This window comes from Leptosomus discolor, chromosome 15 (assembly GCF_034619465.1).
Source record: "Leptosomus discolor isolate bLepDis1 chromosome 15, bLepDis1.hap2, whole genome shotgun sequence".
NCBI lineage: Eukaryota > Metazoa > Chordata > Aves > Leptosomiformes > Leptosomidae > Leptosomus > Leptosomus discolor.
Window position 1 is genome coordinate 16,225,635 of NC_141405.1, and position 14,586 is coordinate 16,240,220.

A 14,586-nucleotide genomic window follows, 5' to 3' on the forward strand; every position below is an offset into this window, starting at 1 on the left:
AAGTGCTAGCTAAAGATCAGGGTACCGTTTTCCACCCTACCGTGGGCCTACAATTTAGAGCCAGGTCTAAATCACTTGCAACATGTGGCTGAAGCTTCAAAGCCTGTCTATGAAGCTGCAAACATGAACTTCCTTATGCTGTGAGTTTAATTAGCGTCTAGTTCTCACAAATTAGTTTTCCACAGAACATGACCTGAGGACAGGACTAATGTTTAGCTGGCATCAGGTATTTCTATACTAAAAAAGAAAGAGGTAACTTTTTCCTTTCAGTTTCACAGTAACTATACTCATTGATCTACCCACCTCAGTGACTGGTGTTTTCACTTAGATGGTGAACTCTGATTTCCTATAGGATAACGACTGTATTTCCTAATAGCTGGCAGGACAATAACGTCATCGTTTTCATTCAGTCACACACATTTCAGTCCTGCGTTAATATTTTCTTCTTCAAGTGAGCGCTTTAAGAAATTGCCAAAAATCCATTTAAATGCTTTAGGTTTACTTCCATAGTCCTAGTTTTATTTGAATACAATGTTAAATCTAGACGGAAAGAAATAACTGGAGGTCCATAGTTTGCATGATGAGTTATCTTTGGCCTACTTTATCCTACATAGCTTTGTGACAAGAACAGATGTAAAAGCTCCTTGCAGTCCTTAATCAAGACATACTATTACTCAGATAACCAGAAGGCAAAAGAATAAGCCAAGTCACCAGGGTTCAGCAACAGAGATAGTTGCATGAAAGAAAGGGTTTATTTTAATCACCAGAATTCCCTGACAGAGTTCAAGTCAATTATAAAGTTAGATCCACATTACTTTGCTGTGAGTATAAACATGTAGAATACATTTGTAGTAATTTAATAATCACAAAATTTTATGACATACTGACCCTTTAAATCAGAAATGCATTATTTTTTCAATGATTTTAATGGGTTATTAATTTACACAAATTACAAATACAGCTCACTCCCCTTTCCCAAGCAGATTAATGCAAATGCAGTTAAAATGCAAAAGTATAGTGTCCTATGACTTTTCCACATCTGCGGTGAACACAAGAGCAACAAAATTCTGCTTGTTTTTAGCATATAATGATAGGAATCTAAACCACATTCAGAGCAAGACATAATTAGATGATAATTCAAGTGGACTTCCTATTAAAGAGGCAGTCACACCACAGTTTAAACAAATACCAAAACATAGCTGTTTAGAGCTAGACTGCTGTCATTATTTATTCAATCAAAACCAATTTCTTCTGTATGTCATGTAGACATCGTGTATGTCCAGACCAATCTGGTAGGGATCAGGTGCTCACCTCCTTTCATCAAAGGAAGTAATTCTGACATTCTTCTAGAACTCAAAATCAAACTTTTCTTTTTTTAATTACACTTTCATAATAGAGTATTTCACAAAAAATACAAACAACTGAAAGCCAAAAAGATTCCAACTTGCACCCTTAAGCACAGATGTGGTATCCACTGAGATCAAATGTCCTCAGAACTCTCCCAGCCACAATCACAGTCTGATTTATTCCACGTGCTACTCCCTCTTCCCTAACTCCTGTTTCTCCCCTTTTTCCTCACTGTACTGATGGAGACCTGTTAAAACTCTCTTCATGCATCTTGTTTACTTATCTCAGCCAAAACCCAAACCACTACACTGTTGTGCCCAAAGTTGCCTCATGTCTCAGTAGATGGATGAACTGTTTCCCCATTTCCTTCCTTTTTTTTTTTTTTTTTTGGTATATTGTTTTTCACCTGGGGAAAACTTCTTGGACCTGCACAGAAATTAAGTACTGAGATGATGTCTAACGGTGCTAGATCTCTGGGAATAGCCCTGAGCCCTGATACTCCAAATACTGTGCTCATTTAGAAAACACAATTTCCCAAAAGCTTGAAGAGACATTTTGCTTTTGGTCACATCTTCAAATGTCAGTAAAACACACTTGAGAGGACAACCAGACAGATTGAAGGGAGATAGAGGCTATTTTGACAGTTAGGGAAGTGGCCACCATTTGTAACAACGAACTAAACACAAGATTGAATTTCTATTGTTCTTATTTGAGCTTCTATTAATGCCAGCTCATATCTAAACACAGCAAAGCTTTCTTCATCCACGTTCATTTAAAATGATACACACTTTTGCTGTGCTGTAGAATAGTATAAATAAAAAGTTATAAAGTTCACTTCCGTTCGATAACAGCCAAGATCACTGCCTCAAAGAGCAATAAATAATAGGATACTGCTAACATCAAACATCAAGAAAGATAGTTACAACCATTACAAATCCATATCTCTCAGTAACTTAACAATCTATAGGTTCAGTCAACTTAAAAGATCTAGGAACAGCGGTTTAGTGGATTAGTAACAACAGACCATTAATCTCTGCAGCCTCAATTTTAATCCAGCAATGACCAAAGTGATTGAAAATCATTCTGACCACATGACTAGTAAAGCTCCTAAGCACGGTTCTCTCACATACCTGAATCCCAGCAGCAGAGGTCACAGTATGTTTCTAATGGGACTATTTACCAAGAGACTTCTGCTTAATACTTAACTAAACTCAATGCCAATGTTTTTGGCAGAATAATTCCACAGCACACTACCTCTATGAACTAAGTGCTGATCTGAAGATTTTATTTTACACTTTATTTCAGCTTGCATTAACAACACTTGCTTTTTTCCCCTGGCAAAATATCCAAAATAAACTTGTGCAAAACAAACACTTTTGTTTCTACATAAGATTTTAAATAAACGTGTAGGAATTGATGACTGTCGTTCCAAGCAAATGCCAGGAGATTATTTCTGCACAGTTTATATAATATCAGTGAAAGTTATATCCAACACATTTAAGAGTTTTAAAAATAAGGCAATTGTATTATGTCATATACTCTGTTTTTACACATAAGAATGCTCTATTTCAAAGATTTTAAGTTTTGGAGTATTCAGTGACTAGAATCAATTCTTAGGTGTCCAGTAATGTGATGATATTATGTAATCAAGACACAGTTCATCACTTGGTCCTCCACCATATTTATCAAGATATCAGTAAAGAAGCTATTAAAAGGGAAACTTTTCAGAAAGGATTCAAATCCAACTGTTATTTGCTGTGATCGGAAATCGGAGTCACAGGTTCTTTTTCAGGAGCATCAAAAGGAAGATACTGACTCCCTTGTCAGATAGGCTCTCTACTACTGCAAAGTCAGTAAGTATTTAAAAACACAGCAACACAGTAGAATCAGAAGGTCCCGGTTACATGGAGTAAGGAACTAAAAATGGGCGAGTTGCAAGCATGAGTTCTGAGAGTTACTTGCTGCTTTTTGTGAAGCATCAAGCAGAGCCAAAGCAGGACGATGGCCAGAGGAGAGAAAGCAAAATGCCTGCAGACTCCAAGCCCTTTGGTAGATACAGCCCAAATACATAAATATGATGTGAATATATTGTAGAGCTTTGTCCAGCCATTTTTATCTATAGTGCAATACTTACGTAAACTTTCTTGCCCATGGTAGAAGTGTACTCATAATACCATACATGAAGCCTTATCTCATCTAAAACGTGAGGAATTCTTCTACTGATACATACTGAATATGCTGCCACCTTCTCTCAGCAGTAGAGAGTTTGGCTTGTTTGGGTCCCAGACAGAGGGACAGACAGAACATCAAGCATTTTTATATATCCCCCACAGGAAGCTTCCTCTATCAGTCCAACTAAACTGTGCTTATGCAACCCTGACTGCACCAGCTGCTTGCACGAAACTGCATGAGGTTTCCCAGTCACCACTGGTTGGTACCACCCGGCAGAGTGGGTCTTCCCTCATCACACAAGACGGCTGTGCCCCTGTCGCTCCATCAGTCACGCCACGCAGCCCCACAGCCCCGGTCCTCTAAAGAGCATGCCCTCTTTATATCAGGACTTGAGATCTGATCAAAATAAAATTAAAATTTGTGCTGGAAAAAGTGGAATAGAAATTCACATATGAAAAGCGTTGGTATTACCACTCATCTCTTGTTATTTCACTTTTTAGTTTTTTCGTTTTGTTTATGGCAGTCCAGAGGAAGTCTGTCTACTGTTGTGAAAAACGGTGTCTGTTTCATGCAGGGCATCCATGAAATGAGAACAAAAAAATTACAATCCAGGTTATTTTAATTCTGATTGCACAGTTTCTCTTGCTATGGTAGTCATACTAGAAAAGTCCGTATCTTCACTTTACCCCACAAAGAACTGATATGATTTTACCTGGATAAACCCCCCTATTTTCTACACAACTGTATAATTTATTCAGAGATTATGAAAATGTCTGCTCATTTTAGCTGGGCTTTTCCAAAGATTTTGTATTATTCCTGTATTATACCACTGCTACTCCTTGCTTCAGCAAAGCACTTCAGCACATCCTTAATCTAAGTTGTTTTATACAATTACATATTAATACTCAGATACAGCAAAACACTTAAGTATGTCTTTTAAGTTTTGCATTTTGCTGAATCTGTGTATTAATGTATCACAGTAAAATCTAAAGAGGATGACTAAGTTTTTAGCTCACGAGTATGAAAACATACTTATGCTACCTAATAAAAATAAATCATATTATTTATTACTGTATTTTGCATCCTATTCCACAGTGAGCTAAATACCTGTGACTCTAGAGCAAAGGCACAATTACAGACTGGCAAAGATGAATTGTTAACAACTTGGAGAAAGTGTCAGGGGGGCTACTGAAGATAAAAATTATGCATCTGCAGATAACTTTAAATCCCACTTGCAATTACTAACTGCCACACAGTACCCTCAGGATCATCTGGGCAAACAAGAGGAGACTGTGAAGTCCTTGTAGATTACTTTGTTTTCCAGCAGGCACAAGAAAATACCATAAAAATAAGACACGGCTTATAAATACGAATGTGAACAGAAAAAAACCCACAACAACTAGAAATGATGAAGCCAGAATATACTGGAAAATAAAAAGTGGGCGTTACAGACTTCATGGGTGAAATGCTCTGGGGTGAGGATTTCATTCCCCTGCCCCCCCCACCCCCCCAATGCACATATGTGTACACAACATATCCAACAACTGCCTCAGCATGTAAAGGAACCTGTCAGCCTGCTGAGAGAGACAGTTTCAAACAGAAAATTTAGGGCCAAAACCTCTGGTGCCCTTAACGTTCTGTCACATCCGTGCCAACTGGATGCGAAACATGAGGCAGGCAAAGTGCTGCACTTTGAGGAACCTATTTATTACTCAGTCAAAACGCAAAGAGGCCAACTGATCAAATGTTAATAATTTAAGCAGAATTTAAATAACACACATTTATGGAGGAACCTTGTGTGGGCCTGAATTTTACCTTAATATCACACTAACTCCTGGAAACCAATTTAAGTTAAACTCTAACTGATAAAATTCTTAAATATACCATAATTATACCTCATAACTTCACTGCTATTACCACGAAGAGAAAAAAAATACCTTGTAATGCACAGGCAGAGAGAGAAGGAGGGATCTAGGCTCTGGGAGGACACACCAGACCCCATTCTGTGACCCTTCACTTCCAGGGAAGCCACACAAGTTTAAAACGCTGAGGATAAATCTAGCTGAAGCAAACTCCATGAAGCTGAGAAGCAAGGGAGCAGCAATGACCACAAACTCACTGCTCAGCTGGGCTTCAAGTCCTAGAGTTTAAAAATGGTGGGTTTACGTTTCTTGGGGGCCAGACTGCCAGGTTTCATCACCCACTGAATTCCTCGAGTGTGCCCAGCGGCAGCCGTCGCTCCTCCCGTCAGAAATCGAACGGCAGCGTTAGCATGTAGTGCACAGAAACCATTTCCAGAAAGATGTTCTTGGGAGTTTGCAAGGGCCGGCAGTGCCACGAGGGCCGTCACCTTCCTGTGGGACACAGCCTCTCAGCCCACCGACACGAGGCGCGAGCGCAGGGTGACCGCAAGGTCAGCCACCCTCCTGCCACCACCCGGCACGCCTGCGGTGGGGAAACATGTCCCCGTTGAGAAGCCAGGTCTGCGGTCAAGCTGGTTCGTCCAGACAGCGAGGCGAGGCGAGGCGAGGCGAGGAGGGCAGAAAGCTGAGGGCAGGCGAGGGGCTGAGGCTAAAGGCCGCTCAGAGCCGCTGAGGCACCAGACATGACTTCTCACAGTTGTCTCCACAGCCTGACCCAAGGCTACTCAGCCGTGTAGGATCAGAGCTGACACGGACGAAGCCGCCGGACCCCAGGGGGGGACACAAATGAGGCTGCAGAGCCTGTGGGCTCGTCCCAGGGCCTGTCACTGCCTTCCCTCCTGACCCTGGTGCCACGGACGCCTTGTGCTCCCTCATTTCAGTGAGGTGATTCACCGTCTCAGTGAGGTTGACTCAGTGTCATACCCTGACCAGAAACAAGGCGTCAGAGTAATCCTAGTGCTGCAAGGCAGAAATGAGAGTGAAAAGGGACTGTAATTACTTAAATTGCTGCTCGGTGATCTTCCACATGACATTTTACCCCAGTTTCTCCATCTGTGAAAGTGTGGCCAACACTATATGTTCCCTGCAAACTGTTCTAAGCTCTGGCACCAAAATTCCTTTTTTTTTTTTTTTTTTTTTCTTTTTGACTGAAATATAACACAAAGCTCTTCTCATTCATACCTTTCATTCTTAGAAAAATCAGACCACACAATCCCATTCAGAGAAATCTCCTGTCAATAGCTGTTCACACACTCCCAAGCAACAGGATTAGGACCAGCATAGGGTCAATCAGACACCTTCTCTTCCCAGCAACAGTACCCCTTCCCTTCCATAACTTATTTTCTCTACCATGATGGCAAACGCAAATTAATGCTCTTTCTAGCGGCCTAGGTATGGCACCTTGCCAAACAAAATGTAGCCGTGACAGTAGCAATTCTTCCTGACCTGCACCTTCAGTTACCCAACCACCCTCCTACCCAGAGTACAGCTATCAGGCAGGGCATGACCAGGAGGACAGGGTCATTCCAACATCACTTCAAACAGTGCAGTTTTCCATAGTCACACATACCAAAACACCTTTCTCTATTACTCATTATCTTTTTCTTTTAGCATTAATAAGGCAAATTCTGTAGAGTCTTGCTGTGCTGCTAGTCTTTCTACCCATGGCAGAACAGAAAAACTCCATTCTGATGGCTATTCTTGAAGCAGAACAGTGCGCTATAGTAGTTAACAGTAGGAAAGAACTTAAATTGGAAACAACCCACAAAGCTGACAAGATGATTTTTCAAAAACCATGTTTTCCTCTAAATCCATCTACTCAAACACTATTTCCAAAAGCTAGAGATGCCAACACATTTAGAGGGGAAAAAAAAAAAAAAAAAAGAATAACGTTGCTTAGCTTCCTCCTCCATGCATGTGCTTAGAAGCTACTTCGGACCAGTCAGTGCACAACTCTATCTGTTCCATGCTTAAAAGCCAGATGACAAACTTACAGTATTCTGAGCTTGATCAAGTCAAGCATTAATGATAAGGGAGGAAGAAAGACTGTCAAAATGAACAGATAACATTACAGATATTATCTCTATACTTGTTTTAGTATCTTCGTAAAAAGTACATTATTTGTGAATTACAGCTGCTGTGATATTTTTCTGGCAATAATATTACAGAAGATAAAACTGTGGGACATTAAGTTTAATACTAATTTTACTGTAGAAATATAAACATCCCAGATCCATGAATTTAAACCAGAAATGTTTTCATATGGAAAAATACATGAAACAACGAAAGCATTTATTTTCTTTAGTTCTGACCACTGCTTTCAGTATGCTATGTATGTTCGAACTGATCACCTTCCATTTTTCAAGATGAATAAAAGAAAATTAAATATTTTAGGGCTGTAATCCTGGACAGGCTGTACCTGGCACTCCAGAGGAGCACACAGACCTGCCATCTAAAGCTTTTCTCGTTGTCAAACTTTGAAGTTTTTGCACTATGTAAGGCACAAATCTCATTAACACTAAAGCCATTTATAACATTCTTGGAGTTCTAGGGTCTTTTAAGGTGGCTGTAAATATAGGTTTCCTTATGCCTTCTTACCTCAACTGTCAACTGCTAAGCACTGCATGAAAATGTTTCCCATACTGAGAAATAAGTTTACACTCCTGGGCACCCATGTGCCTATGAGTCTACATCACCAGCAAGGCTACTGTACTACACAGAATTCTATTAGACTTATTCAAATAGGTCTAAAATGTTTCAGTCCTCTATTTTTATGACAATAATAACTCACTATTTTATCTTCAAGAAATTCCATTAAAAGACCCTTGACAGCTTTTTAACCATCAGTGGTTAAACCAGCAACAAAATATTCTACTACTTTGAATTCAGCAGTGAACAGGTTGTGCTAGAAATTCCCCTAAAAGCCAGATTATCATCCTTTTTAAAAATGTATTTCCTATTTATTTACCATTAACGTTTTAAGTAATCTATCACGATGGAAATTTTTTTGCTAACTGATATTCTCCACTGTATGGATAGGCACTTTTCCACTTTCTGATGGCATTACCATGGAAATGCAGTCACACTATACAGCGCTGCCTCTAAACGAGTAATTTGAAATTTGATTCCTATTTTCTATTCCTTCCAACATGATGTGGAGTTAAGATACAAACAAGATAGGAGCAAAATAACTCTTATCACAGTACGTCAGTGTTGTCCATAACTAACTGTCATCTAGTTTTGTCTGGTGCTTGAGCTGGTAATGAGATAATAATAAACCAGTTTTATATAGTCTTCTATTAACAGCCCAGATGGGCCAATCATCCACTTCAGTCTTTGCCATGTTAAGTTTAGCCATAAACAATCAGTAAAGATGAAAACAGCAGCTCCCTCCTCAGCTAAATTACAACCTTTCAACCAAGAAAGCAAGCAATACTTTGACCAATAGCAACAAATAAGCAAAACAGCCTTTTAGGGTAAGCAGGAATTCCTTATTCATTGGTATACAAGGAATATTCATAATGGAAAGCCATTTCAATCCTTGCTGAATTCACCATATCGCTGTTGTAGATTTAAAACCTGGAACCTTTCCAAGGGTATCAAGGCTGAACCTTCTCCATAACATCCGTTGTATCTTAAAGACGTAAAGAATACCGTTCAATTGAGAGTGCTTATTCGAGTTGGGGTTCTATTCCTGTTTTTAATAATTTTGTCTTGGAGGCTTGGTATCTAGTTCAATGGCATTAACAATGAGGCAACACAAGAAGGTAAAGAGGTCTCTTTGGAAACCGGGTGTCTCCATCACAGAGATTTGGAAAAGAATAGCAGTGATTACCATTTTCTTTCCCTCAGTTTATTGGATAGAAAATAGCTCAGCATAATATGTGCAAAACTATTCACAAACTTTCTACTGATCAACTTCTACTACCTTTACATAAGCTAAAAATATGTGTGGTGGTGTGGCACTTCAGCACCTATCTGGTCATGCTCTAGCTGTAAAACTAACAATAAAAATAGAAGGATGAAAAATACAGGACATGAAAAAAAAAGTAAAGCAGACATTTATAGGAGGCTACAAGGCTATTTCCATAGAATTTTAAAGCAGAAACATCTTCACACTTTTTGAAAAGGCGGCAACATCCCTGAAGTGAGAAAGCATTCAAGTGCTGAGGAACCGAGAGTCTTTGGATCCAACATATGGCCTCCATCCTGTGTTTGAATGTGAGCAGGAGGATTGGATCCACGTGGATTTTCAGTAATATCAACAAACTCCGTGCAGGCATGAAGGTTTGCCCACACACATGAAGCTGTGGAGATGGGACAAAGCAGGAAAGAATACTATAATGGATTGGATGCCAAAAGCTCTTAGTTACCAGATGCACCAGGCTGCATGTTCTATCGTCCTATGTGCCTAGTGACTACTTTCTCCTGTATATAAATATATATATACACATACATATGTGCTACAAATAATTCCTTCCCCTAGGATATTATTTTTCTCAATTAAAAGCGCTAGAAGAAGCTATTTCTGTGACACTATTTGAGAATAAATACCTTAGCTGGTACATAACAATGAACCATTCACTGTTAAGTTACTAATGGCCATTAGAGCCTTGACTTCTGCAAGATTACTTTAGCTTGAATTATCTCAGGTTATACGATGCTAAGAGAAGAAGAGTTATTACAGACCACCATTCCACAGATAATTCAAGCCCTGGCATAATTCATATCTCCTATAGGACAACTCTGCGTTATGCCAGGTAATAAGAGCTCAGAGACTGCAGAAGCAGCAAGACAGAAAATGAAGTGCAACTGTGCTCCAAATACACCCCTAGCCCTCAATGCCAGGAGATGCTACATCAGATGCTCGATACAGAGTGGAATTCCTTGATAGACAGGATTTCTTTTATACCATCTTAGCTGTTCATGATACATGATTTATCTGTGTGCTGCCAAACAGGCCAAAGAAGTTACATCATAAAAGGATGTGCCCCTATGTGACTTGAGGACGGCAAAGGATGAAAATACTTCCAAATAAAGACAGAGCTGCAGGGATTGAATGAATTTAAGCCATATTATTTCCCACAAGCCAAAACAGTAAGATGTATTGTATCAATTCATAGGAAGCCACGAAGATGTCGAACGTGCAGGTTTTGCAAATCATTTTGTTGATGGATTAACATAAAATGTACACAGAAACCTTAATCAATGTCCATGACAATAGCAATTTCTTATTTAAATGAAGTATCCTGCAAGGGTTTGAAAACAGCATCCTGGTTTTTTTCTTTAAATTGACTGTCAATATCTAGAATCACAAAAAATACTGCTCGTGTTTATACAAATGACTATGCAAACAAAGGTGGCAGCCATTATGGGATCAACAACATCCCACCTGAGAGCACCGATGCTAATTAATCTTTGGTGGTGTTATTACCCAGGAAGGAAATTTTGGACATCATACCAACAACTATTATCCTCTTTCGATATAAACGGTATAATCCCTGTGCCATGATTATCTGCACCTTCAAAGAACAACAACCAGAGAGGTCTTATTTCAGCATTCTATCTACTGGACACCTTCACTTCCACTACCCTGTATTCCTTCTATGCTGTAGTATCATTAAAGGAACAAAACCTCAAAAGTCATAATACAAATCATGACTATTTTTCCTCAAGAGACTACAGCTCAAAGGAATAAACATGCATCATTCCTTTGAAGGAAAGAGAAGGCTTTCATTTCTTTCTAAAGGACAGAATTGTTTTTGTGGTCCTTCAATCTGTTCTTATGTCTCATTTGCACCTGCACAAAGAAACTAGATTCTCCTTTCAAAAAAGCAATTTCAAGTAGCAAAAGCCTTAATTCAGTATGCCAAGAAAACAAAAAAAATACTCAGTTTATATAAATTATTTCCCAAACACAAGGGCTAGTAATTGAAAAAATACGTATTCCTAAATCTCAGTATAATTTTTTCCAAACCAAACAATCTATCATACACAGAGGTAACTGACTGATAAAAAAATGTTAGGTATAAAATAGTTTTTAAAAATATATGCTTCTTTTTAGTAGATGAAATTACTTTCCATATACTAAGTCTCACAAAAACTTAGGCATTTGAAACACACCAAAAAGCCAATTGTGTAACTTCATTATTTATTTTAAATAAGAGACGTAAGTGCTACATTCAGCATAATTTATATTTAAACATCATGTAAATACATAGCAAAAGATAATGTGACATAACATTTAACCTATGTTTAATAAATAAGTTTACTAATAACGACAAACTAACTTAACAGTCTATTCAGTTCAGTGACTGACATCATCCCTCTGAACAGCAGCCCTTAATAGGCCCGAATCCAAATAACCACTGGAATTAGTAGGAGGGCCATCGCAGGTTTAAATAGACACTGAATCAAGCATTTGCTAATGTTCAGGAAAGATCCATGCACAGACCAGTCTTGTATCTTCATTGCTGAAACAACTGAGTTAATAAGAAGGAAAAAAAAAAAAGAAAAAACCGGCACTACCACACTCCTTAATTCACATTTCTGTAATGTGCAGCAGCGTGCTCAGCTAGTAGGTTTTTCAAGTAGCACGCTGAATGAATGACCAGTGCTGAAGTGCTAAAAATACAGAGTTTCTGGAATCCAGTGTTGAGGCAAACCTTAACAGGCTTCATTACACCTTCTCTTACTTATACTGTTATCCAGACAGCCCAGCTAGATAATATGCTACAAAATATAGTGTAAAAAAAGGATGACAGAGGAAAGATACAAAGCAGTAGTGCCAGTCAGATATCTACAGATCCTAAGCTTTTTACCAAGGTGACAAATACTAAGGATTCCTGACAAAAAAAATAAATCCCTAGGAAGGGAAAAAAAAAAAAAGGCTAAAGCACGCACAAATCCTGTATGTGGTTAAAATTAATTATCTGAAACCACAGCTTTAACCATGCAGCAAAAGCATCCCACCATTCACTTATTCCCCCCCCCCCCCCCCCAAAAAAAAAAAAGAGCAAAAAAAGAGAAAAAGAAAACAGAGATGGCTATCAGCCTGTTCTTAGTGCTAGAGGGAAACGGAGAGCGACGAGAGCCCCTGCAGGACTGATCCCACGATCGGTTTCAGAAGCCTGGGTTCCCATGGCTGAAGATGAGGAAAGGAGGGGAGGGGGGGGATAAGGAAACACTGGCAGCCAAATGTGTGGCAGCAGGACCTGCACAGAATGGGACAGCTTCTTTCTGTCTCAGGATATTACTGTCAGAACGGCCAAGGAAGTGACGAGCTTCATTTTTCCATTCTCACTGTGGTACTTAAAGAAGTGCCTAATTTGAAGAGAACTGGACAGGTGGCATATCACGCTGAGCTAAATAGATAAGTGTGAGATTTAAATGACAAGAGGCAGCAGGTTTTGCTGTTCTAAAGACTGAGAGAGTGAATTATTCTTAGGGCACCAATGGGCACAAACGGAAGGTCAGCCCGAGGTGCTGCCAGCGTCACTCAGGTGCCCGGTAGCAGATGGTGCCCGTCTGTAGGGACAGCAGAAGGGCTGACGTACCCCGTGGGCCGAAAGCAACACTAGGCTCAGGAATAAAAAAGTTTCGGGGCTGGTGCAGGCAATACAAATTAACACGGATGCTGCCACCCCAAATGTTAGTGGAGGTGTCACCAGGCTGCAAGGGTGGATCAGCCAGGAAGGGCTGCAGAAAGCGCAGTGGGGGCAGGCACTGCCAGGGTGCGATGCTGCAGGTGCTGCTGGCTGGGGGCTGCAGCCGGGAGACGGCCCAGGCCAATCTCTGCACAGTCCCAAGGGAGCTCTGGAGCTCCCTCTCCCTAAGGACCTCCAGGCTGGACACCGAGATGTCACCAGGACCCCCTACCTCCCGCCGGCAGTGCCTTGCCTGCGTTGCGTTCCCATTTCTGGACTTACGCAATGACTCGAGGGCAGAGGCAGCCTGCAGAGAAGCGGAACAGCAGGAGACACAGGCAGCCTGGACCCCCACGGGGCTCCCTGAAGTGTCCCAAACTAGAAAACTGGCCACCTCCCCACTCCTGCCTCCTGCGACATAATTATTCCAGCATGACTGACATGACAAATTAACAAGGCAGCCAGGGCTTTTGCAGTAGAAGGGAGTGTTTTCCCCAAGAATAAATTGTTCCAATCCTTTACGCTAGACACCCGGCCGTGCCTGTTCATTAATTGGACAAGCTCTGGTGACAACTGAAATTACCCGGCTTCTACATACTGGAGGGGAGAAAGATCTTTACAAGCTTAAAATGAGAAGCCTAAAGCCGGAATCCCAGCCACTAAGGAGTTCTTCGAATGAGGCTATTTTTTTTTAACATTCATTTTCAGAGCACGGCCACAGTAAAGATCCTTTTAAAAGCAGAGGCACGTTCTTCAGTGTTATTCCTCCCTTTGCAGACCCTGAACTGTGGCACCAGAACACGACAGCTCCGTCCATGAACCGCAAACCTTTTAAAATCTGCAGATCAGCCGAGTTTAAGAACTTCAGGAGCTACGAAATTCTGGGATTACTGCAATGTTGCGATTAAATGTCACAATCAGGTACATCAGGAATTATAAGCATCTGCTTGATCAGTACACCGTGGTTACTTATTGCATCCAATGTATCACAATTACTACACAAATACTGGAATTAAGGGGGGGGGGGGGGGAAATTGGTGTTGATTTCTGTCACGACCCACTCACAATACATCATTCATGTATTTTTTCAATTACTATTTTGATTTGGGTTTAACTGTACCTCTCGCCTTTTATCAAGGGGAAGCCTGGGAACCCTGTATGGTATTTCTCCCCCCGCTCCCCCCCGCCCTTTCTGTGCTAGCTGCGTACCTGAAATGCAGACGATGAAATTCGCTTGCAGAAGAAAAAGCACCTCCCAAACAATTTCCATCCTCCGATTCTCATGCCAAGTGCATCCCTCGGCGAAAAAAAATAACAAAGATCAATATCGCAGTTTGAACGATCCCAGCAAATTTCCTTTCGGACTTGCAGACTGTATTCCCCAGATGTGCTGACAACACATGTCCGAGCTCTCTCCCTGCACGGCTCAAGCGAGATCCCTTCCCTTCCTTCGCCCTCCAAAAAAGACCACGAAGCCAACTGCCAGCACCGGGCTCTTC

General features: G+C 40.5%; 1 protein-coding gene across 1 annotated transcript in view; it reads right to left on the reverse strand.

Annotated features, from left to right (window-relative positions):
• Window positions 1-14,357, reverse strand: part of CA10 (carbonic anhydrase 10 (inactive)) — a 203,291-nt gene extending 188,934 nt beyond the window's left edge. The window contains exon 1 of the mRNA XM_009955291.2: window positions 14,297-14,357. Coding sequence (XP_009953593.1) covers window positions 14,297-14,357 — 61 coding nt within the window. The remainder of the gene's footprint in view (window positions 1-14,296) is intronic.
• Between the last annotated feature and the right edge of the window lie 229 nt (window positions 14,358-14,586).